The 25876-nt window shown below is 40.6% G+C and overlaps 1 protein-coding gene across 4 annotated transcripts; it reads left to right on the top strand.

Moving 5' to 3' along the window:
* The first annotated feature begins 683 nt into the window (after nucleotides 1-683).
* MTFR1 (mitochondrial fission regulator 1) lies at nucleotides 684-24593 on the top strand. 4 transcript variants are annotated; one of them, XM_066180565.1, is made up of 8 exons: nucleotides 684-745; nucleotides 6839-6981; nucleotides 10221-10319; nucleotides 15619-15737; nucleotides 18853-19088; nucleotides 20817-21069; nucleotides 21171-21339; nucleotides 22938-24593. In XM_066180565.1, the coding sequence occupies exons 2-8, from the start codon at nucleotides 6916-6918 to the stop codon at nucleotides 22995-22997; spliced, it is 1002 nt and encodes a 333-aa protein (XP_066036662.1). In that variant the 5' UTR covers nucleotides 684-745; nucleotides 6839-6915; the 3' UTR covers nucleotides 22998-24593. The 4 variants fall into 4 exon arrangements, with proteins under 4 accessions (XP_066036662.1, XP_066036669.1, XP_066036659.1 ...); XM_066180572.1 differs by lacking the exon at nucleotides 684-745 and adding an exon at nucleotides 754-1037; XM_066180562.1 differs by lacking the exon at nucleotides 684-745 and adding an exon at nucleotides 754-1059.
* Nucleotides 24594-25876: the final 1283 nt, after the last annotated feature.

Raw genomic sequence — 25876 nt, 5'->3', positions numbered from 1 at the left:
GCCCGCGCTGGGGCTGCGGGGGAGCGCCGGGGCAGCCCCGGAGCCGCCCCACGACCGCGGCTGCAGGCGGACACAGCTGCGCTGGCCCGGCGGCGACAAGGGAGCGCCGCTGCCGTTCCCCACCGCCTCAGAATCACGGAATCAGCGAGGCTGGAAAAGATCCCCGAGGTCATCGAGTCCAACCTGTGACCGACCACCACTTTGTCATCTAGACCGGCGTACTGAGTGCCACACCCAGCCTTTCTTAAACACCTCTGTGCACGGTGACTCCACCACCTCACAAGGCAGCCCATTGCAACGTTTAACCACCCGTTTTGTGAACAAATTCCTCCTGATGTTCAACCTCAACCTCCCCTGGCATAGCTTGAAGCTGTATCCTTTATCCTGTTCGCCAGCTGCCAAGGACGTGGTGACCTCGCCCGACCCGACCCCCAATGCCTGTGACACCAGGAGCCAAACCCCCCCGTCCCCGCTGCGCTCGCGGCGTCCCGCCCCTATTGGCGGGTCCCGCTCACGTGACCGCCCGGGGGGCGGGGCGGAGCGGATCTCCCGCCCGCTGCCGGCTCGGCGCCTGCCGGGTGGCGCCTCCCCCCCGCAGCTCGCGCCACGTCCCGCCTCCCGCGCCTGCCGCCGGGTCTGCCATTGGCCGGGACGGCGCCGAGGCGGTCGCGGATTGGCTGCCGGGGCAGGGTCGCGAGCGGCCGCGCGGGCAGCGGGTGAGGCAGCGCGGCGGTCGCGGCGGCGGGTGAGGCCAGGCGGGGGCGGCCGGCGGTTCTCCCCTTCCCCCGGGCAGCCCCTTCCCTCCCCCTGGACAGCGCCTCTTGGCGCGGCCGATCCCGGGTGAGGGGCAGTGCAGAAGGGAAAGCTTGCCTGAAACCACGTCCAGGCCGCTCGGGGCGGCCCCGCTCTCCCCGGGCAGGGCCGTGCCCTTTCTCGGGCCTGTCCCGGGCAGGGCAGGTACGGGCAGGACCGTGGAAGTGCCTCGGGGCGCTGGGCCGAAGCTTTTGTTCCTGCAGGAGAACTGCTGTGACGAGAAGGTGACAGATCACGGGAAATAATGTAAATACAAGATCATGTGGAAATAATATTGAGGAGTTTGAGGGAAGTTTTTAAAGGAGGCTTTAAAATAGAGAGTTGGCATATAAGAGGAAAAATGACCCCTAAGGGGCATGGTGGTTTTTGTTTCTCTTTTCTGTAAACTTAGCTGCTTGCTTTGTGCACCTTTAGTCATACTGCTGCCTTGCTCCGGTTCTTCTGTAGTGATCGTAAATAACTTGCTGGGGGTGTGTTTTCATTTTGTTTAGCAAGCTGTTGAAATTCCAAATATTGAGGGTGAATGGAGTTTTGAGTGCTGAAATCAATCGCAGTGCATTGATCTCTGCCTGACAGCGTCAGCAGTACTTCATTAATATTTACATGCTGTCCTCAGAGTGCTCTGCAGCTCTTGTGAAGGCAAGACTTACAAAGATGTAATGGGTAGGAATTATGTCTCCTGATCCCCACTGGCTTTCACCTAGGTGATAAAAATGAGGCAGCTGAGTTATCTGCATATCAGGTCTAAAAATTCTGGTTGCTTGTTGCTGAATGCAAATAATGTGCTTCGGAGGGGTCACCTGCTAAAATATGATTGCTGTGTGTAGGAGCTTGACGTTGTTACACAGAGAGATCTCTGGACATTTTAAATGCTTTTCCAGACAAACACACTCTTTGGTTTATTAGAATGAGCTGCTGTTGTCTCTCAGAGGTGGAGCAGAAAGACTGACACTGACAGCACTGCTGGGGAGGTCTGTCTGCCCGGCAGGGACGTGTCTGGTTGTATAGAATACCTTGTGGTCTAAAGGTGTTGGAGGGTTTCCCTTACTCCTCAGTGCTATCACAGTGCACTGTGCAGGTATAATCATTGCTGAGCAAAGGCTTTTGATTAAACTAGTGCTGAAACATGGATTTTGTTTTTTCTCTCTCCTTAGTTGGCAAGGTAGGAAAGTGTGAATGAAATCTGATTAATACGGTTTTGCATGTTCAGGTAAATATGATGGGGCTGTATTTTAAAGAAAGCTTTAGCAACTTCTGCTGCAAGTATGTCTGACTTTCAATTCCTGCTTTAAATTTCATACCAGTACTAGCTTAGGTTGTCCCTGTAGTATTCCCTGACTTTTATCTCTCTGTTCCTATCTTTCCAAACAGGTGTTTCTGTTAGCACTAGGGTGCTTCATTATTTGTAGCTTCCACACCAAAGAACCAGACTTCTGTTTCTGACTGTATGACCTCTGCCAAATGCATTTTTACTTTACTTAGGGCTGGTCTGTGTCAGTTTGGGACAGAGTCTGCTCCTTTATCCAAAGAGTCTTCCTGCGCATTTGGCTGTTGTGATAATGCTTTTTTTTTTTCTTTTTTTTTCTTTTTTTTTTCTCCTTTATCTTCTTCTTCTTCCTTTTTTTTCATAATGTTTCCTTGTGGATGTAATTTTATAAGATGAATTTAGGTCATATGGGACTCTGAAAGACTGAGGAGATACACTTGCCCTAGTTCTTGCTAAAATAAGGAGGAGCCTAGTCTTTTTGTGTTTGATTTTTTTTTTATATGGTAGATATTCCTTTGAACCCTTTGAGCTTCTTTGAAGATTTTATACTTCTTAATGTTGCACCTTTTCAATTTAGAGACTACACCTTCCATTTTTCAGATTTCCTGCCTTTGTTTATTCTTTGTTAAGGTTAATCTGCTCCCTCAATCCCATTAAGGCATTCTCTTTTGTTTGTATGGGTCTTAATTGAATGAGGAAAACCTTCAGTAAAAGAAATGAGTGCCATATTTCTTTTGAAGAGCAAGAACTCCTGCTCTGGAAGGGACTTGGACAAATACAGCATTGCAAAAACTCAAAGAAGAATTTCAATTTGAAAGCAGTTGCCTCTGATTTCTCTTTCTTTTAATCTTTCCTGTGTAGGACTCACTAGAAAGCAAAGGGCTTCTGTTCATATTTAGTGGATATTATGCCTTATGTGTACAGACTCCAGAGCTTTTATATTTATTTAATGAACTTCTTGTAATTTGTAAGTGGTATTATCTCTCAGCCTTGTAGACTTGATATTTGATATGAGAGTGTTGAACAGAGCCTGCAAAAGTGGTTGGGAAAAGTAGGGGCAGACAAGCTCCAGGGGGCTTGGAAATGTTGCCCTCCTGATTTCTAAAGCAAAGAATTCCTCCCTATTTCCATATCAGTGAGAAAGTTCTTCAGCATTGTTAATTTCTGGCTTTCATTGAAATGAACCCATGAAATTCCAACCCCTTCATGCTTTATGCAGTGAAATGTAATTCTTTATGTTGCTGCTCTTTGGATGTCTTGTCATTCTTGTCTCTGACTGCTGCTCATCCTTGTAATAGTTTTGCTGAGGCAGAGCAAAGGGACCATTTTCTTAGGGCAATGTTACTGTCACTCAGAGCTCTCATTGTAGTAATTCAGTTATGGAAAATTTTTGGGGAAATAAACTATTTTTAGGTAGCACCAAGAAGACAGAGAATAAATAACCACAAAGATCAGTATTTTAAAAGAGGTATTATTCTGTTTACTAAAAGCAATAAACGTTTAACTCCTGCTCCTGAAAATGGCATGTACACAGAGCATGAGAGAAGAATCTGTTAACGCTTTCATTCTTGCTGTCCAGCAGTTTCTTTTGGAATGAACCCTGCCTGTTCTTGGCACATGAACCAATTGTGAAATAGCTGAGGTTTGTGAGGAAAGGTATAGTGCAACATAGTCTGAAAGAAATAAGTCTGAAGTTTGCCTGGAGGTAATTCTGTAAACTCATATAAAATTATCAATCTGATATACTTAGAAGCATTTTTCTTTTAGATGACACATTAGCTGGAGGTTGTTCAAACATGCTGGTTTTCCTTAGTGCCACAAACGAAGGAAGCTGTTCCAGGAGCTGGGTGGTTCTCTGTACTCTTACAGACTGATTTCAGTCACTTTCTTCTGCAAAAACAGACAGGTCACTGACAAGAGCAAGGCATTGATAAGCCCAGTCTCAGGTACTTAAAGTATTTTGGCTACAGAGGAAACAGTGACTTACAAAGTGAACTCTAAATATTCATTTTACTGAAGTAGTTGTTTTCTTGAATGAATGCTCTTTTTTGTTCAGTCATCAAAGTCTTGGAACCTGGGATTATAAAGGGTCATCTTAATATTTTAGGGCAGGATAAGTGTTCTGGACTACTTTCAATGATTTGTATCACCATGCTCCTTCTTTTATTCCTGGGTTGTTTTTTTTTTAAATCCCATTGAACAAGTTTCTGAAATTAATTAGCAATATTTCAAAAACTGCTATGATAAGTTTCTGAACTTTGCCAGGTGAAATTCATTAGATACTGTTGTCCTGGATTCTTATAACTTCCCAGCATTGTCTGCAATCCATGCTAACACCTGTCTGTCTTATTTGCTGTTGTCAGGTGGAAACACTGAATACATGCTGACTATCCATATCCCTCACTGCTTTCTTTGCTGTTACATCATGGTTGTCTCTCTTGTCTTACTGCTGATACCTGTAGGACTTTTTTATTCCTGTGAGATGGAACCCTTGGGGTTTTCAGCTTACTGCCTCCTATTGATACTATTCTGTCATCTTCATGTTGTGCTACTTTTTTTTTTTTTCTACATCTGATTTTGTGCTTTTATTTGGTTGTCTTGTCAGTTTTTGTGTTGTTCTTTTACCTGTTTGCCGTTAAGTTTCTGAAATTCGAACTGGAAACTTTCTAGACCTGCTGTGATTTCTTTGGAGAAAGTAAAAGGTATGAAGTGGCTGGAAGACCAGTGGATCTGGAGACAGTCACTCCTTTTAGTCCTATCCCTTCCCTTCCTCAGCCAGCCCTGTCTTTGCAGTTGCTCAGCAATGCTCAGGCTCAGAACCTTTTTCTCTTTTGTTTGGATTTGTCTTGATGCAGCTTTTGTTTTTCTTCCTGTGATTTCCACACCGCTTGTTGAACAAGGCTGGACTTTGGAATGAGGTGGAGTGTATCACACCTTTGGAACAGGTTTCCCCTTCCAAAGGAGCATTCCTCTCTCTTTTATGTCACTGCATGCTGCAGTGCCAGCTATGATGCCAAATTCCATGTGAGGCATTGTGTTCTTCCTGTTTTAAGAGCACAGCAGATGCAGTGAGATCCAAGATCCATACAGTGGGTTGTGTAAGGGAAGAATAACAGATGCCTAAAGGAATAATAGATAAGTAGATGGTAATGCTTCTCTAATTGACTTCTCCAGCATTCCATAAAGAAGTCCATGACTTATTTATTTATTATGAATGACTGGAGCTTGCATTCATGGCTGTTTGGTAGCCAGCCCATTATTCTTCCCTCTTGTTTTTCTTATAAGAGTTGCAGTTTTCATTCTAATCTCCTGGTGTAGATTAATAGTTTTTTCTTCCAAGCTGAGTCACAAACAAAAGAAAATCCTGTGATGATGAGAAATGAGTATCAACTGTTTTTTAAGCCTGTCTAAAAAAAGATCACCGTAAGATTGTACTGTTCCTGCCAAGTTTCCACAAGAAGCTGGTTATTACTAAGGAACTGTAAACTGTTGAAAAAAAAAATTGTAATGGAAACAATGATGGTTTAACTGTAGGGCTTGTGGGCACCGCCAAACAGCAGAGCTTTTCCATCTCCTGTCTTTGAAACTTCCCAAGTACCAGTTCCTTGCTGCTGCACTGCTGTAGTCATCCCTTGTCAGTGTATAGACTGGTTTCAGCAATGCTGTTGTTCATACTAGAAATACATTGCTCAGGGTGGATCAACAGCCTGCTACACAAAACAAATGTACACCTAAGTCTGTGGCTTTCTTTCCTGGTTTTGGTGGCACACGCTTCTCAGTGAGGTCCAGGTTATGACTGGTGTAGAACACAGTTAAAGAAAAAGCACACTATTTTCACTAGAGGAGCAAAAAAAACCATCTTGAGAATGGAAGCGGATATAAATAGACAGAATTTGAAATCTGTCAAATTTTATAAACTGCTCGAATATTTTCATGTCCTGCATCTACAGTATTTCGTGTCATTTTCCTGCATTAGTCATTTTTCTGTTTCCTTTCTCCTTAGTTGTAGGAAAAAGGGAAGAACAACAAAGCTGTCAGAGAATGTGAATCAAGAGAGGTGATCAGCTTTCTGCAGTCTGTTCCTGCATAGAAATGAGTTTTAGATATGAGTGTGGCACTTCAATCTCAGTGTTAATCCCCATCTGCAGGCGTTCCATAGGGCTTGATGCTCACTTGGAGTTGTTGAACACCATCATCTGTCCAAGCTCAAGTGAGCAGCCATTTCCCCAACTTTTTGTTTGTTAACTTTACAACAGCTTGGATTTCTTTCCAGTATCTGAAGAGAACTACAAGAGAGCTGGAAAGGGACTTTTTGCAAGGGCATGCGGTGATAGGTCAAGGGTCAGTGGCTTTAAACTGTGAGAGGATATGTTTGGATTAGATGTGTATCACCATGAGGGTGCTGAGGCACCGAAGCAGGTTGGCCAAAAAAGTTGTGGCTGCCCCATTCCTGGAAGTTTTCGTGACCAGGCTGGATAGGGCCCTGTGCAACCTGATCTAGTGCAAGGTGTCTCTGCACATAGCAGGAGGCTTGGAATTGGGTGACTTTTAAGCTCCCTTCCAAATCATGACACTACTAAAAAGTCTTTGTTACCTGTATTAAATAGATGTTTTTTGAACACCTTTGCTTTGCAGTACAAGGATTTTGGTGTCATCTGTCTTGTATCTAAAGCTTGTTTTTTTAGGAGTGTAGCAGTTTACTTCTCTGTACCTGTTCCACAAAACAAGCATCTAAAATTCTTCTGTGTCTCATTTCAGAACTACTATGGAACCTTGGCAGCCTTGCAGGTTTGGAAGGCTCAAATCCAAGTTTGGAAAGGCCTTTCCCAGTCCCCATGATTTGCTGGCTGAGGAGCTTCATTAGAATGGCCTTTGAACAAATTGGATTGAACATGGAATCAGTAAGTGTCTCAAACTTCCTTTATGTTTTCAGAAAATAAGGTGTAGAAAGCACTTTATGTTTTTTAGTTTGTGCTTATCTAGAAGAGCACTTGAGGTATATTCAATACTGGAATGATTCTGCATTGCTGAAAAGTCATTAAGTTTATTGCTTGGACACTGGAATATTGAGTAATAAATGTATTAAAAGTACTATGCAGTTCCTTCTGGTTGTAATAAACTGTTTGCTTTGTAAATACTGCTTCTCATGCTGGACTTCCGTGTGTGTTTTGAACCTGAAGGAGAATTTCATCTTGTTTCTAACAGTGACAAAAAATAATCTTACTACTTCTTCTTACCTTGGAGATACAGAAAGCCCCATGAAACTGAGGTGATTATAATTGTGCTACATTTACCTCTTCTGTGCTATAGTTACCTCTTCTGGAGGTGTAACAGTACATGAGAGAGTACAGCTGTGTTCTTTACTGGGTAAACAGAGGAATAGGCATGCATAGCTCTCCTCTTGGAGGCAGCTATATAGAGAGTTTTCTTTGAATGCTTAGCAGAGAGAGACAGAGAGCTGCTACACATCAATTGCTCTGTCACTGGGACCTTTAGGAAGCTATTTGAATACAAGTGTTGACCTCAGTGCAGTAATCCCTGCAAGATTTTGAAATACGTCGATATTTTAAGAATGGGGAAATCCTTAACAGCTATGAGCAATATTTTGTCAGTATTATGGTGGTAGAACCTTTTATCCGTCTTGGGAATCTATGGAGAGCAAATTGTTTATACAGTGTGAATTAAAATTGACAAGAAGAATCTGTATTTTAGGATTTTATTTGTATTTTGATCTGAGATTCTGTGTAACTTTGAAAATTCAAAGATTAATAATATGTTGCATTATGACACTGGTTATTCAGCAATTTCAGCCTAAGTAGGGAGAGGAACAAGTTTTTGATCTGTTTCTCCCCATTCTCTACTTGTATCAAGCTTGTGATCATGCAGTTACATTTCCAAATGTCAGCTGTTGTGGACGGCAGCAGAGCACTGATGCAATAGGAGTGTATGACTAAGTAGCATTTTGCAGACTTGCTCAGCCAGTGCTTCAAGTCAGCAAGGAGATGCGTGAACTTGGTTAGAGCAGTGCTGAGACCTCAGCTCAGCTGAGTAGGGAACTGACTTTACTTGCATCCCTGTTGGCACAGTTTGCATGCAGTTTTCTGAAAATAGTGTCCTGGCAAATCTTGTATAACCAAAACTGAGTCATTCAGCATTTTGGTGCACCAAGCCACTGTTGTTGAAGAGCCCCAAGGGCATTTGGAAACCAGATATTTTTGAGTCTGTGGTCTGAGCAACATCTAAACAAGTTTTGCTGCTTGTTTAAAATGTATTGCACTTACGTTGGTAATAGAGCATGTAGTCTAGACTCTCTTGCTGTTATGGAAGTATTTCTGCAAACTAATTAAGCCTGCCTTTGACTGGATTATTTGTTCCAATATCCCGTCAATTGAGTCTCTTGCCAACAGTTGCTTTAATCGGGATCAGTTGTGAACTATGAGACTGAATTACCGTGGTGCTGTTTGTGGGTAACTTGTTCTTGAAGGCCACTGATGTACCTGCTGTTTGCTGAGCCATGTAAATAAACAGCAAGGTGATAGACACAAATGTGAGGGCTTTGTTGGGGCAACCAAAATACAGCTTCAATAGACTGCTCTGCATTGAAAGATTGGTGTTCAGCTCACCAGTGTAATAAGCAAGAGAATGTATTTTTTATAGAATGGGAAAAAATTAGATCTGAGTGGATTCATGGCAAAGTTGCAGCTATGTTGTGAGGATGTAACAAAGCATATGTGCAGTCCACGTTTATTTTGTCGAAGTCTTTACATTTCAGTCAAGCCAGAGGAAAGAAGAATAGAAATTAGAAATAGGCAATATGTTTGTGGGAAGTGTGTGAAATAAGCCAGGGGTCAATGCCGTGGAACATAAACTTTCCTTTTTAATAGAACCTTCAACATCTTTGAGTCTTTGTTTAGTATATCAAATATTCAGATGTTATGCAACTCCCACAGCACCACTGCAGTCATCATACAGGCAATATTGCCATTGCCAATCCAGAATAGGCTGGATTTCTCCTGTTTTCTTTGTTGGGCAACCATCTACCAGGGTGTCAAGTTTGCTTGAAGCTATGGTCTTTTAAAAACTAAGGTCTGACTAGTAAATTCATACTTGCAGCCATAATTAAACACTGGCCATGTTTTTAAAATTTCCATACAGTGTTCTTATTGTTTACTAACAATATACCCTGTGTTAGAGTCTTCTCATTATTCTTTTTCTTGTTGGTATTGTTTTTGTTGCCTTTGCTTGTGCTGTAATCTTTCCTACTTCACTCCAGGGTGTTTGCTTCTGTTCTGGCTCATTTTGTAGTATTCTCCTAGGATTAAAGTCACATTTTATTTCCTTTCATAAGGCTGTTGTAAATACTAAATACAACAAAAAGAAGCAAATTTAATCCCTGTTGAAACAACACAGAGGAAATATAAATTGCTGTAGAAAGAGTTGTAATGAAGCCTGGTGTGTTGAGCTGCTATGAGCAGTTTTCTCTAGGTGGGTCTAATGTTTTGGGGCAGGGGACAAAGTTCCTTTCTTACAAAAATTTCATCTTATTTTCTCATTTTTCCTTTCCTTTCTGCTTGAATTTCACAGTTACATTTTCATATTTATTGTAGCTGATACTTATTTTCATAACGAATGGTAGACACTGTTCCTGTTTCAGAAGAGCTCTTAATTCTGAAAGAAAAAAGATATTTTGAGAAATGAAGAATTATGTGACTTTATGGATTTTCAATGATTGAGTGGCTTTTCTTGAAACCCTATAAAAAGAGGTGTCTGACTGAATGTAGGTTCTTTATTGTCTTGAAAATTCAAATACTGTGTTCTTGAAGATGCTTTCAGCTCCTGAAGTCTTCTGCATTACCTGATGTATTATTTTGGCTTTAGGCTATATACAAAGGCTGTCTTGACCCCGACTAGCTGTATTGTACTGATGATGTATAATGTATTTGTGCCAGTTTGGAGATAGAATGTAAGGAGTTCACTGGGACAGAATTCAGTAGATAAGCATTATATCCTACTCTAGCATGAAAGGAATTGCTAAATGCATTTAGCAAAAGCGTGCTATGGAGGAATAAGGGAGAACTGTTACAGGGTGGTACAAAAATCAGTTCTCTTAACAGCTAACTTCTTTATTTTTCCCATTCAGGTGCTTTGGTCAAGCAAGCCTTATGGTTCATCTCGAAGTATTGTAAGAAAAATTGGCAGTAACCTCTCTCTTATACAGTGTCCAAGAGTTCACTTTCAGGTAGGTGTTCTCAACAGTTTAGATCCTGTGGTTCACTATACTGTTAAAGGGATTTGCTAATGGCTAGAAGGTTTGTAAAAGTAGAATGTGATGTACTAGACATTGGAGAATTAGCCTACTTAAGTTCTCTCTGCTTCCAGTTCAGATTTTTTCCAAATAAGAAACTTGAGAAAAATATTCATAGAAGAGAAAAATGAAACCTATTTATATAAACAGTACTTATAAACTAGGCTTGTAAAGATGAACAGTATTAAAAATACTTGGGAAAATAAACAACTTTATCAGAAATAAAAAAAAATAGTAACAAGATAACATGAGTACCCTGTTTGCTTTTGTTTAAAATACAAGGTTGGCACTGTGTAGGTGAAAGGGTAGGGTAAAGAGCAAGTGTTAAAGCTTAAGGAAGTGAAAACCCATGCTTTCTATAATGAGTCTTTCAGGAACAGATGGGAAAGTGGAAGCTGTTACACATAATCTCTTCAACTCTGGTGTTAGGGGTAGGGAGTGGGTACAGAATTGGAGAAATTTAGTGTTTGAAAATCAGGCTGAGAGAGAAATGTTTCGTGGGCTGAGCAAGGGCGGGGAGTGTAAAGATGAATAGAGGGAATCAGCTGCTACACTGAAATAAAGTAATTTCCACACTGCTAAATTTCTCAATGCTTAAATTAATTTCTTTATCATAAATGCAATGTATGAACAATATTTAGACTTGAAATTTCAGTAGCAGAACCAGATAGTTCAGATTACTACAGGAGCCTTATTGGTGTGATAGGATAAGCCTTGCTAACATTTTGCCTCTCTTAAAAAATAACATTGAGAAACCTGGGGGCAGCCATCTCACATTCCTAGTGGCTTGCTGAAAAAAAAAAATTAAAGGGATGTGGGGTTTTGTGCAGGTGAGGATAACAAATGGCATGCTGGGTTAAACTTTTGAAAATATAATTGGTAGGTGTTTTGCCAGCAAGAAGGCTCCATGTGCCTCAGATTTAAAAGGTAGTGAAGACCTCCCATGTGTCTGATTTTCTGCACTGTAAAGGCCATACAAGGGAAGATGATGCTCCTTTGCAGTTAGCCTAATACTGACTTCTCTTAATAGAAGACATTTCCGGTTTATGTTCTTTCAAGGAATGGCAAGATATATCTGGGGAATCTGTTCCTGATTATTTTTAGTGTTTAGGCAAATAAATAAATAAATACATAAATATGTTCTGGTCTGGGTTCTGTTAAAATAAATGTAATATTTGCCTTTTAGTCTTCTTAAAGAGACATTCATTCAGCTTTGTGTGAGCACTAAGTATAAGCATTCAACTTTTATGAGGTGAAAGGAAAGGATCCTGAAAACAGAAGTACAGTTGTGAGAGTTGATTTCATTAGAAATAGGAATTTCAAAATTTGAGCCTTGAAATACATGAAAAGTTCTATGATTTGTGCAAACTCTAAACTACTTTAATATATAAACTGCTGAACATGTTAATTGTGATGCTAACATCTGTTTTTTGTGTCTTTATCTCAGCATTAAATTCTATAGTGACGTTCAATACTGATCTCGATGGTTTTCATGCTGTTGCAACTGACACTTTCCTATAGCTGTCTCCTCCTCTTTCTTTCTTGCCAGCTTTAGCTCTCTTATGAAAGGACCATGAACTGAACCTTGCTGTAAGTCACTCTATTTAAAAAAAATGGATGAAATCTTACTTGCATCGTCTGAGGGTGCATGGATGTAATCAGTGTTTGTAACCCCAGAGCAGCAGGCTTTCCACAGGTCTGCTTTTTCCTTATGATAAATGCATGAGACTCACTGAGAGAACATCTCTGTAATGCTCATACCTCCCTTCTAGCATGTTTTTGCTCAGCTAGTCTGGAAAAAAGAATAGTAGCCAAACATATTGATGTTTGAGGTCTACTGACTCTGTTGATCTTGCCAGAGTCAACACTTAAATTAATTGCTAAATACTAAAATGCTGCTTACATATTCAGTAATGTAGAGCAGAGTTTATGTACCTTCTGTACTCTATATGGTACAAACAAATGAAAATAGTTCATATAGATCTTTTGTATGTCATTGTTTTTAGATTTATATGTAGTCTTTAGGAGAAAATAAAATTAAACTTACCAGTTTAGCCTTGGTAGATTCAACCAAACCTAGAGTAGTGTCTCTCAAGATAGCATCCTTCAGCTGCTGCACCTCTGTTTTAGTCCCATGCTTCTCATATCTGTCTGATGGATACCTGATAACTCACTGGAAGTCTCCTAATAAATTGGTGTGCATGTATCAAACGGCTGAATTTACTGGGCTAATTTGAAAAATCACAGCAAGTTTGTCTTACTTGTAGCGTTTCCAAGTGTTTAAAACATAACTGTATTAGTAATTTGAAACAGGAGGTTTTTTATTCTGTCCTGGAGTGTATAAAAACATCTGTTCAGCCTGGCACTGTGTGGAGCCAACAGAGGAGCAGGGCAGGTGCCCTGCCCAGGGGCAGAGTGGCATTTCCGTGGTGTAGCGGTGATCACGTTTGCCTAACACGCCAAAGGTCCCTGGTACGAAACCACGTGGAAACACTGATGGGGCCGACTTCTTCTCTGGGAGTTGGACTTGATGATTCTTTATGTGTTCCTTCCTGCTCGAGGTGCCAGAGCACCTCAGTGTGTGTGTGTGTAGTCTTGAGAAATCCCTGATGGGTCTGCAGCCCTCAGGCATGTCTGTCTGTGCTGCGCACATGCACACTGAGGCAAAAAGCCTGTGAAGGAAGAAGTGGAGGAAGCAGCTACACATTTTCCAGAGAAAGAAAAGCAGGCTATGGCACTGATTCATTCAGTTCCTGCCATCCAGTAGAACTGTGCCTCTGTTTTCATTACTCTCTTCTCCATTTTAGGTGCTGGCAGAGCAGTTGTTGAGGTGTTTTTTCTGCTGGGATTGTCTGGAGGAATAGGGTAGTTCACAGGCAGGTGAAGGTTTTGAGAGATGACTATTGGCTTTTCACCTTTAAATTAAAGTAAAAAGCTTGCATTAACTTGAAATTCAAATTCCACTGCTGAGGAAGGCTTTGTTGTTTTTAGGGATAGAGAAAAGAAACATCTGTATATGGGGTAACAAGCAGATTCTGTTTATATATAAATATGAATTAAAATTAAGAAGAAACTTGTATCACAATATAACAGAAGGCTTACTACTTCTAAATCTTGGATTAGAAGTTATTTATCTCATGATGCAGGAGTTCTGGCAGTGGTAAATATATTCCTCACTGTTGATTTAGAAAATTATTTTTGATTCAAGTATGTGTAGTGCCTTTATTTAAAAGTGGCTTCAATCTTTTAATGGTAATATTACTGCCAGAAAAATCTGTACCACCTGCAAGAAATGGCTAATACATTACAGATTTTTTAAGTTGCCATTGACATTAATACTAATGCTGTGGTCCTGAAAATTTCTATTCATTTTTAAAAAGGAAAATGCCAAGGAAACCTCAAACAGCAAAAGTCCTAACATGCAATATAGTATTCTCTAGACTGCTTTAAAGAGAGGCAGACTGTAATGGTATTAGGCACAACTGTTAATGTGATAAACATATTACCATCTGTGCTGATGCTACCTGGAAAAAACCCTGTTGTTTCCAAATGATCTGATGGTGCCAATACACACTCCTGGGAGCTGTGATAAAGACTCTCATACAAGTGAGAGTGTGAGGTGAAGGCAACTAATCTCAATTTCTAAGGCTGTTTGCAACAACTCCTGGGGAAAAAAACAGCCCCAAGCTCACAACTTCTCTCTTCCTGAGACTTCTGTATCAGAGGCTACTACTAAAATGTGTGTGGATGTTCTTCTGAAATGATTTCACCTCATCCAGGCTGCAGTCCTACTATGATAGGTCTGCTACTAATTCAGATTAATGGTAACAGTTCATAGTAGTTTGCTCTTACAGAGTGGGGTTGCCTTGAAAACTGACCTAAGTGCCAGTGGGCTGGATGCAGACTGTCCTTGCAGCCTGGCACCTACTGCCACCATCTCTGTCAGTATTCCCAGCTTCTTGGCCACTGCTGGCCACAGGCAGCACTTGAACAGCTGCAACAACTCCTGCAGATTTGGCTGTGGGTTTGTTTGTAGAGCTGGACTCAATGATCTTAGAGGGCTTTCCCCACCTTAACCAATCTGTGATTCTTTGGAATACAAGCAAAAGCTGGGGCATATATGCATTGGAGATACGGAACTCAAGGTGAAGACTGAGCAGAGCAAATTACTGAAAGTTGTTTCAGTAGCTTTTGTTTGCTGAGGTACTGAGCCCAGGCTGCTCAGGAGTCCAGTGACTCTAAACATGTGCCCTTGTCTGACCTGGGGAAAGCAGCCAGTATTTCAAAAGAGATTTGAAACCATTTTATTGAGCTGTGACTATGGAGCAAGTATTGATGGTCCAAACAATTTTTCGAATCACCATTCAGGTCACTTAACTAGAAATTGAAGAAAGGTTCTAGTCTCTGAGGCTTTGCTCACCTTTGGCTTCAAACAGCTGTAAAGCTAATGGCCAGAACCATGCTGGAAAATGGTCCATTTGTTTGGCATGTCGTAAATAAGATTGTTAGTAGTGTATAATGTTATGATTGCATCCTACCTCTCACTCAAAGTCTTTGTGATTACTGAGCTGGTAGAATTGGCTTTTTGCCTGGTTTTGGGGTTGCTTTGCTTGTTTGCTTTTCCCCCTGTGCAATGTACATACTTCTTGTACAGAAATTCAGAAGTTGTAGGGAAAGGGAAACTTTGGCAGAATTTCACTTTTAAAAATAATACTATGTCAGAGCAAAATACTTAAGAAGTATTGGCAGCCTTAATGTCTTTTTTTAACTACTGGTCATGAATATAATTTAAAAACATTTGAGTTAATTATTTATTTAATGATAAATAGTACATCATTTGATAATAATTTAATAATAAATATATAATTTGAGTTAATTATATAATTATTTGAGTTAATATAAAAAACTCTGTGAGAATGTTGATGTTTGTTTGTCTTAAAGGTAACAATTTGCTTTGGATTTTTAGAGTTGATTAGCATCATGTGATGGTGTATGTAGTTAGCCATGAATTTCTGCAAAGTCTTCAGCAGAATGGATTGAATAGTTTGAAGTCAATGAAATGGTTCTGGACTGAGCACAGGACAGAAATAAGTGTTTCAAGTCTACAGATGTGTTTTGTGCATGCCTATGTTAATAGTTACATGTAGCCTCAGCAGAAGTATTGGGTAACATAAATGTGACTTGGGCTGAGAGTATTGACTCTAAAATCTTCAATCTTGCCTTTAAAATGTAGATTATTTCTCATGTCACGGAAGGAAACAGCCCTACTCAACTCAGAGAAGATGCAGTGGCCTCCTTTGCTGATGTGGGATGGATTGCTGAAGAAGAAGGTGAAGCCTCTACAAGGCTCAGGTATGTTTCTGAAATCTTCTCTCTGAACTGAGAGGAAGAAGCCTCACTTCTCTCCAGTGAGAATCTACTGTGCATTACAATTAACAGAGAGCACCTGAATGCTGGGAGAAGAGACAGAGGTAGGGTCTGGAAAAGAAGTAGTAGAGGTTAGACTAATAGGATTACAAAACTTGTTGGAAAACATACAGGGAATAGGCATTATACAAGGAAGACTCTGGATTTTATTTATTTATATATTGCAAAGAAGTGCACACAAAAGCTTCAAGCAGTGAAAATGTCTGCTGTGCTATGGCACAATTGCTGACAGTGATTCTCCAGTTCTCCTGAGATTGTCATTACCATGGGGCAGTGAACTGTACAGCTTCCTCATTAGCAGCCATGGTCATTCTGGCATTGCAGGAATTGGCACGTTGTTTCTCACCTTTGTGGTTAAGGCTCTGCAGTCCGATAAGCACAATGAAAAAATTGTGGTTTGTGTTTCATATCTTTAATCTTCATAACAAAAACTGGCAGGGAAGCATGTGAGCACATGTGTCCAGAATGATGGGATAGGTGCTGTTGTGTTGGACCACATGTCTGTCACTACATGGAGCAGTTTGGCTGAAGGGATGAAGTTCTCTCTTCCATCCTGCTCAGGTAGTTGCTCAGACTATCCAGAAACAAAGGTACAGTTCTCTAGTGCAGAGGAGGTTGTTCTTCTAAACAAACTAACCTGTCAGAGAAGGGCACAGATTGTTGGCTTCAGAGATGACAGGAGGACACTGTTGTTAATTTGAAAGCATAAAATAGGTTAGTTATGACCTAGATGCCCTCCAACATGACTTGCTACAGTGAAGCTTTGCGTAACAAACGTTGTGGCACTGCCACATTAATTTCACAAACTCAGAGGGGAGTCACAGAAATCAGCACTTGCTTGGGAAACAATTTCTGAAGTCTGTTTGATCCGAAGGAAATGACCTGTCCCATACTACTTTTGTTTGCACAGAAGTGTTTCGTTTAAGGGTTGAACTGTAAAGCTATTACATTTAATGGAGACAACAGGGAGAGAATGGCTCTTTGGTGCTTCAAAGAAGCTATTAGGAAAGATGTAGGACTGCATATTTGCTGCATGGGAAGGGGGGAGCAGGGACAGATGGATGTGGGATGGGACTAAAATAATCCTGCAGATACGTAGTGACCTTAAGGCAAACAGCTTATGATGGAGCACGGGAAGTGAATTACTTAGCAAATATGAGTATTTCAGTGTGCACTGTTTATTACGTCTCTGCACAGTATTAGTAGTGGAGCTGGTATGCATTAGGTGTTTTCCAGGCATTTGAAATTCTCTGTTTCCACAGGATCACATAGGTGTTACTGTTAAATATTTATCCACTGTAAAATTTAGTAAACAGTCTTGCAGACATAGATTTTTTTTTATGTGAATACAGTTTTATAGGGGAAGCAACTAAATGACAAATCATTTTTCCTCTACCCTTAGTCAGAGCAGTAGTGACAACTCAGGCATAATATTTTCCCATAGTGTTAGATTCCAATCAAGACATCTCCTTAAAACTCTTATTGCTGCTCTGAGCAGAAAATACCCTTTGTTATTTAGCTCTTCTGCTCCTTTAAAGAGTTTCTGGACAGCAGGCTTTAAGGAGTAAAGGGACCATTGGTTCCTTCCACCTTACTTAAGGAGAGCAGGGAGGTGGCTGCTATAGGAGGTATCCTGTTCTCAGCATTGCTCTCTATTCCTGTCTAGATAACACCACCTAAATTTCCTCGTCCATGATAATAATCAATTCTCCTTGATCAAATTTCTGCAAGTTGTGCTGATGGTTTTTGTCGGTGTCCTAGAAGACTTAAATGTGTATCTAATCCTGGTTTGGTGTAGTCAGAGGACAGGGCTTGTTCTAGCCTTAGATCTTGGCTCTTGCTTTAGGTCTAGCACAGCTGCAGATCCAACATGCTGAGCGCCCACAGTAGCTTAATCCACACATCCAGAGTGATGGGGCCCTTGGGCAGGGTTAGCCTGGAGCCATTCTACCCACTTCAAAAAGTCCTTTTACCAGTCCCTATTCTCTCTCTCCTGTTTAAATAAACAATGGCATGCCTGAGAAGTTTGGGGATTGACATTAAGGAGGATTGAGGAGTTAAGTATGTGGCCACATTTTGTGTTTTAAAGTTTATGATAATTTGTTGTCATCCTTATCAATCCTTATCAATTCTACTTACAGAATCATAGCATGCATTGGAAGGGACCTTTAAAAGCCATCTAGTCCAAGCCCCCTGCAATGAGCAGGGACATCTTTAAGTCAATGAGATTCCTCAGATTCTTGAGATAAACGTTTTTAAAATGCTGGTGTCTTTGTAGGGGCTTACTGGACTTGTTTGAGCAGATGCTCAATAATGCCTCGGTGTTTAACATGGCTTGAGCTTTGGTGGGTATTAAGGGAAGGCAACGGAGTTACATTTTCTTGTGAAAAGCAGAGGGAAGTCACAGGCTCTTTATAACTGTAGGAAATTTTCTTCTCTGTAGTTCTAGTTATTGTGTTAGAAAACTAGATATTTAAGACCTTTTCCCATCAACTGACAAGCAGTCTCTGCACCACTAAGCTGTTTCATGTATTCCATATTTCCCAGTGCTGCTAAAGTTGGAAAATTTAAAAAAAAATTTAAAAATTCAGAAATCCAAACAGTACAAAAATATCTTGTGGAACTGAGAGATTCTTCCTTCTTCAGAGGAATCAACTGCAAATGGCTGTTTGCTGCCCATGGGGAAAAATGGTAGCATTTAAGGGAAGAAAACTCTTAATTCAAATAAAATACACAATAGGTTTGAGGCAGACAGATAGGTTGGGATAAGGGGAAGTGTATTCCTGTTTTTTTACTGAAGCCAAGGATTCTACAAAACGCTGTCATGGGGAAGAGAAAAAACACAGCTCATGATGCAAATAGAAAGGATGTGAAGCTCTAATTTACCTTTAACTATTTAAGGTCTTAATGAAAGTGATTTGTATAAAACCAATTCTGAAGTCAGGTCTTCAACTTGTACCCCTGATTTGTAAGTGACATTGGTTTAGTTTTTGTCTATTTCAAAGCCTTTAAAATATGTTGTGATATTTTTTTGTTACAGGTCAGAAGTCTGGTCAAAACCAACCCAGCCTGTTCCAGGTGAAGCTCATCATCCCAGGAAGTGCCCACAAAGGTCCTTGCAAAGCCCGTCAGGAGAGGAGCCAGTGCCCAGGAGCGCAGTGATGGCAAACGAGGAAGCGCTGCAGAAAATCAATGCCCTGGAAAATGAACTGGCCTCTTTAAGAGCACAAATAGCCAAAATTGTAACCTTGCAAGAGCAGCAGAACTTGACAACAGGTACTCTTAGCAAAAATGACTTCATGGGTGTGTCCCTTTTATAATTCATATTGTGCTAATTCTTTTTTGTGAGATACTGCAACACCAAGCGCTTCTCCATATTGTTTTGGTTAGTTTGGCTCAATAACCAAGGCGTACAGAATAGGTCTTGAAGACAAGTGACTTGCCAGATTTTCTGTATTTTAGAGTATTCCTAAAGTCTTCATGTTTGTCTGTAAATCTGCCAGAGTTCTGAATCTGTGAATGAGTAAAGAAGCATTAAACAGCTTTCAGAGCAAAGCTCATGATAAACATGATGGCTTAAACCAAACTAAAAGAATGTAACTTAATTACTGACACTGAAGTCTTTCCCATCAGTAAGGAAATAGGCTCCGTGATATCATTAAGTATTCATACGAGATGCTAATTATGCTTTTGGAATATGTAATATACATCTCAAGTAACAGAAAAGGCAATTAATTGTTTACTGCAATCATCTCTGGGACCAGACACATTGTCCATATGGAACCAAAAGTGGTGCACTGTTTCTGGTAGTAAACAGAATACTTCTTTTCCTGAATCTCTTTCTCTTCTTTCCATCACCTCTGACTCCTTTCAGTTTTAAGTCTTCAAAAATTAGCAGGAGAGGGCCCTTGTTGGCTGCAGATGACAAACATTTGGTTGTCACTCTTTCCTAAGGTCACTTAACAAATACAACTTTGCCTATGTTTGTGTATAAAATCATATTCTGATTTTTCAGATGCTCTTTTAGCAGTTATTTTTTTTTCCTGTACTGCTCTTATTCAAAACTGTGAAATCGTTTTAGGGATCACCTGGTTTCACTCTTGAATTTTAATTATGGTGGGGAAGGTGAGGACATGTGAAAAAACTCTAAACTTATTTTTAATTTTTTCCCTTTCCCTCTATTTATTAGGGAAATTAAATTTTATTTTATCATCTTTACCTCCCTCTTCTGGTAGAACGTGGTAATGACACTGTGTGTTTGGCTGCAGGTACACGGAGCAGATTCCTCTGTTTTATACCTTTACATTCTCCAAGCCTAAAAACTCTGGTTTGATCTGATTTTTCTCATTTTTTTAAAGGTGCAGTTAAACAGAGGTTTCTTCATTTATTTGTCAGGTTATTACTGATACTATATTTATAACACCTATTTTTACCTAAAGTATACAAGGAACTCAAAATCAAGATTATTGTGAGAATCTCTATGAGTAGAGGCAGATGAGTAGCTGGCCTAAAAACCCTCAACCTCGGACAGCTGGAATAAGCTTCAGTTTAAGCACTGTTTGAGCTCTGGAATACACGTTTAAATATCTTGCATGGTAATTTCTTATTTGTGATGATAGGTAGGAAGAAACACTGCTCCTGTGGCAGATTGTGCCTTCCAGCTCAGTAGCTGCCTCTAAGAAGAAAGGGAAATAAATACTGGTAACATTAGGGCAGAACATAACTAAAAGATGTCGTGGTGTCCATCCCACTGCAGTAAAGGCACAAATGCACCTGGAATTAGGACTGGAATTTCAAAGGAGGCTTCTAACTTTTCAAAGAAGAATTTTCATGTGGCTTTTTAGCTGAGTCTGTTTAGGTGGTTTAGGAATGAAGAAGTTACAATCTAAAACTGGCAGAGGGGATGCAATTGGAGTTACTACAGTGATTTTCTTACCTGAGCGTTTGTGACGTGTGGAGGGGAGTTACAAGTAAACTGACTTGTAATGCATGTTTTATTTGTAGTTGGGTCAAGTCCACTTGCTTCAGCTGCTGTCCCTGTTCCACCACCGCCACCACCTCCTCCTCCTCTGCCTCCACCCCCTCCCTCAGGTCTGGGTCAGAGTAAGTCTGCAGTTGATCTCATTAAAGAGAGGAGAAAGAAAAGAATGAACACTGGCGAGAATGTGGTGGAAAACGGGCCAAAGAGACCTGAAGTACCAAACATGCTGGAAATCCTCAAAGACATGAACAGCGTGAAACTACGCGCGGTGAAAAGGTAAAAAATGTCAGTGTACCAAGACTGGCATTAATGATTTGTTTTTAGGACTCAAAACTATTTCAGGGCAAGACAGATGCTGATGCCTTTTTCTTTTCTAGGTCCTCAGAAGATACAAAATCTAAAGTGTCTCAGCCTGCAGATCCTGCAACGTTAATAGCAGAAGCTCTCAAAAAGAAATTTGCTTATCGATACCGAAATGATAGCCAAGGTGAAACAGAAAAAGTGATTCCAAAGGCTGAAACAAAGACACAGAGTGAGGTAGTGCTGGTGAGTGTTGTGATTCTGACCACATCCTTGGACTAAATTATAGTTGTGCAAACCAACCTACGTCTTTCGGCTAACATATGTAGTTATACAAGTTAGCTTCTCTGTCCACAAAACCCTGTGAAGTACTGCTGATATGCCAGGACTTTTGGCAGTCGTGTTTTTAGTGGCAAGTCTTAGGATTGTGTACTTGGCCCTAGCTTTAAAAAGTCCTGTTACAGTTTTGTCATTTTTTAAAACAGAAATGTTTTCTGTTGCCACAAGCATCTGGTATTCAGAAAACCATTGCTAAGGGTTCACATCGAATCCAGTCTGAACTGAGTTTGCCTGTTACTACCAACCTCAACCATTCAGCTGGTGCAGCTGAAACTTTGAAGCAGGATCCTGAAACATACAAGACATTCTTAGGAATTTGGAAAATAAATTGTTCAGAATGCCTGCAGGATCTTGGTTCTTTGGTAGAGAGTTTCTTGGAAGAATTGGAAATGCTGAGTATATGAAAGCAATTTCTTTATAGTATGAGACTGTTAAAATGAAATTGTATTTAAAGTCCACCTCCCGACACAAGTTAGTAATGGTTTCTAGTTTATTTCAGATGGATTTCAATTTGGTTTTTAAGCCGTGAACATTCAAAATACAAGTCTTTATCAATGTACACTTAAAAACCAGCCTGGTATAGATCAGTATTTTTTGTCAGCAATCCTTGAAGCCCTGTGCTATGGAACCAGAGAGGAAGAGTAAAGAGGGGTTTTTTTCATTTGTGTGATTGAAAAAATGCACATGGAAGTCCAAAAGCTGACTCGGCTCTCAGTTAGGTTTTAAGAAAAATAACATTTCCATGCCACAAATCTCAGGACTTTTGACTACTTCAGCTAATTAATGTTGACTTACTTGCCTTTTGGCCTCTACTGATTTATTTCTGTAATGTTCAGGCTGTTCTTCTCAACTAAAAGGCTAGATGCTTCCTAAGAATTAATCAAATTTCCTCAGCATCTCTGGTGCATTAAGAAGAACACAACTTGGCAGTGTTTATTCACAAAGGGTTTTTTCATGATTTTCTAGTTTTGAAATTTACAGTCCACCTTTTGAGGTAAAGAATCATCAAGTCCTCAAGAGCTAAGAAAAATGAAGGTTTTCATTAAATGATGGAATGTTGATCCATAATGAGCTAATAAAATCTGTCCATCAGTTACTTACCAGTATCTAACTTTGTTAAGTCAGACTTGTATGGTGTCTTTGTATGACAGTTTTGGAAAGGACTTGCACAGAAATGCAGGGTAGAGTAAGAAGCACTGTTAAAGTGCTGCTGGAGCAGTTGGTTGTCAAGGTGTACAGACAACTGTGTCTGTCTCCTTATTTTACTGTGACAGACCAAACTGCCTTGCAGCCCTGCTGCAGCAGGTCGTTGGCTCCCTCCTCTGAGCAATTTCAGCTGTTGCTGACACAAGTTTCCCTTTACCTTGTGACATCCACATGCAGAGAAGCAAGGTGATAAAGGAAATTATTTCTGCCCCAGTTCTGCTTTTACTGCTTGGATAGATAGTAGTTCAACAAGGGTCCTGTTAGAAGCAATCTGAACGTGTTTCTGGTTTTCTTTCCAGTTTGGACCACACATGCTGAAGTCTACAGGAAAAATGAAGACTTTAATTGAAAAATCTTAGTGTTCAAGATTATTCTGCAAAAGACTGTTGAGCTGCTTTGTATAAAATATTTTATGCTGCAAACAGCACTAGTACTGACTGGTCTCTTTCACAGAAAGACCTAATGTGAAAGGTGGAAATGAGGCACTAAACATGTTTGTGTGTATGTGATTTATCAAGGGAATAAATTGGACCATTATACTCAGGTATTAATTTTGTATTCAAGCCTGGCTTTCCACTCAGATTTATGTGATGGGTTTAGTCTATTAACACTAAGTTATATATGCAACATTTTTTGTGCATAACTGACAAGCTTAAAAATTTGTGTACATGTTATTAATGATGGTGATACACCCTTAAGTTAATACCAGTTTTATGTGAGCTCTACCTGTAATTTGCACTACAGTGTGTAATTTGATACTGAAATCTTCATGTTGAAGTCTCTTTTAAACGTAACTGTAGCGAAATTTTAGCCCAAAGAAAACCTGGAGGCACTCTGCTTCTTACGGAAACAAGGTGAAAACTTGAACCTGCTGCAAAGGTCTCCTACATTTTACATAGTAGTACATTTTTGTGCAGGGCTTTTTGTTTGTTTCCCCTGAGCTTGCAAGGGTAAGAGTAAAACCTACTTGTGTCATCCTGTGGCCATTATAAAGAGTAAAAGCATGCTGTGGGAGCCTCTGTCAATAGGTACTCAAGGAAATTTGAAATAGTCGGTAGATAGCAGCAGATTGAAATAATAAAGAGTATGTGTTAATTAGCATGAAGTGGTGTAGATAAGAAAACTGAGGTACAAAGTACCATGGGCTGCAAGTTGCCAAAAGCAGCTCATCCCTGCTGCTCTAGGAGATGCTCATGGACACCTTCTCCCCAGCTTGGCTCCCTGGGTATGTTTCTGGCAGATGGGGCTTGCACAAGCCCTCATGGCCCCCTTTGCAGGGAAGGGATGGGATAAGCTGCTGCCCATGACCCATTGTCCAGGGGAAGCCCTTCTGAGGCCTTGATGCAGCAGCTTTTTCCTGCCACCTGTACCAACCACCTGAGCTCACATCTCCAGCCACAGGTGTAGAAAGGCTCAAGCTGAAAGTACAAGTCAGGGTGAATAAAGGTGTTCAGGAACCAAGAGGTGCAGTTGAAGTGCACACTGAAACAAAGCCAGGGTTTGCTCTGAGCATGGATGAGCATTGAAAAAGCTGAGCCTGGGTATTTTTGGTGCTCTGAGGTGATCCTGGCTACTGGGACAAGTACAGCTGCCTTCTCTGGGAGCTTCTGTTTCCTAGGAAAAGACAAAAGCAGCACTTTTTTAATAAAGAAAGATAGCTGAATGGCCCTGACAAGGTTACTGAAGATGGGGAAGCTTTGATGCCTGTAACTGGAATGCAGGTTGTACATGGAGGAGCTTTGTTTTCTGGTGTGGAACTTGAGGTGGTGTTAATACGTACACAATGTAACTTCTACCAAAGCGCTCTGCCATCAGTCCTACTGATTGGTCATTCAATCCTTCAGTTCTTTAAGTGCCTTTGAAACACCTTTGTGAAAGTTAACTTTGGTTTTAAGTTTTGTATTTTATGCTGTATTGCCACTATATAAAATTAAAAGCAGATAAACTAAACATGGCATATTTGATTTGTGGTACTCTACAAATGCTAGCAGCCACAACAGTGTAAGTTTCTATTGTGTTACAGTGACTATAACTCGGTGTAGTGACAACCTCTTTGCATCTTCTCCAGGGCTAGTTTCCTTACCTTGCTGTGCAGCAGGAGTAACAGTAGGGTTGGCTGTTCATTCAGGTGCACGCTGGTTAAACATGCAAACAAACAAAAAGGGTTCTCAGGAACCAGTGAGGAGTTTATGCCTCACCACAGCGATAGCAGGAAGGGACTTGTTCAACAGCCTCTCCATCCCGTGGTACACTCAGTTCCTCTGGCAGTCCACTTAAATCATTAACTTGTAAAATTCAGGATGGCACTTGACCTATTAAACCAGGCTAAAGCAAGAGACACCACCCACCTGAACTGGGATATCCAGCACCAGAAATGAGGTGAGCTTTAGCAGTGATGTGAAATTACTGCAAAAGAAATGTCATCTGTGCAAAAAAATAAAACCACAAAGTTGCCATCAATACATCTTATACTGTACCTTCTTATCTTTTTACTTGAAATTACACACAGTGCCACTGCCCACAGAAAAACACCTCAAGCGCTCGAACAGGCTGCCCATGGAGGCTGGGCAGGGCCCTTGAACATCACCTGAGGCCTGTTCGTGTCTTGTCTGTGCAGAGAACGGTGCTGGGAGCAGATCTGTGAACGGAACAGCTGGGGGGGCCTGGCCCCTTCCCCAGCAGCTTTCTGGGCTCCAGGGGCTGTGCCCAGCACGTGTGGGCTCTCATATGAGATGCTGAAACTGCAGCAATGTTGAAAGTTTGGTGTAGATTTGGAGAAGGCGCTTCCAGACAGCATGTTTTTTTTTAATTCTAGTCCTGTGACAGACACTTCCACATACATGAGGAGGTGGGATTAGAACCCACTGGATTTAGTCTTTCTAAATCCAGTCTGGTAGGAGAAGACAGGGACCCCTTTCCAGGAAGGGTGGCTTAGAACAAAACTCCTATTTTGCACTTTGACAAACTCTTCTGGGTCCTGTCAGAGCAAAGGACAGCAAGTTTGCACGATGTTAAAAATCAGAGACTCTTTATAAATACTATATTGAAATACTCTATCTACCTATTTGTAAAATAATCTTAATTTTCATTAAAATTACATATTAATATATGCCTGTAACAAGTAGCAAAACCTAAAATACAGTTGATGCTCTTTAAATCAAGTTCATTTTTTACAAAAGTATCACAGAAGGCATCCATCAGATATTGATTTTAGTGGTCATTTTGAAATTACCTGCAA

This window comes from Chamaea fasciata, unplaced genomic scaffold, assembly GCF_029207755.1.
Source record: "Chamaea fasciata isolate MVZ Bird 193981 ecotype frontalis unplaced genomic scaffold, bChaFas1.0.hap1 SCAF_1, whole genome shotgun sequence".
Lineage (NCBI taxonomy): Eukaryota > Metazoa > Chordata > Aves > Passeriformes > Sylviidae > Chamaea > Chamaea fasciata.
The sequence above is the reverse complement of the archived record's forward strand: the minus strand, read 5'-3'. Positions and strand labels throughout refer to the sequence as shown.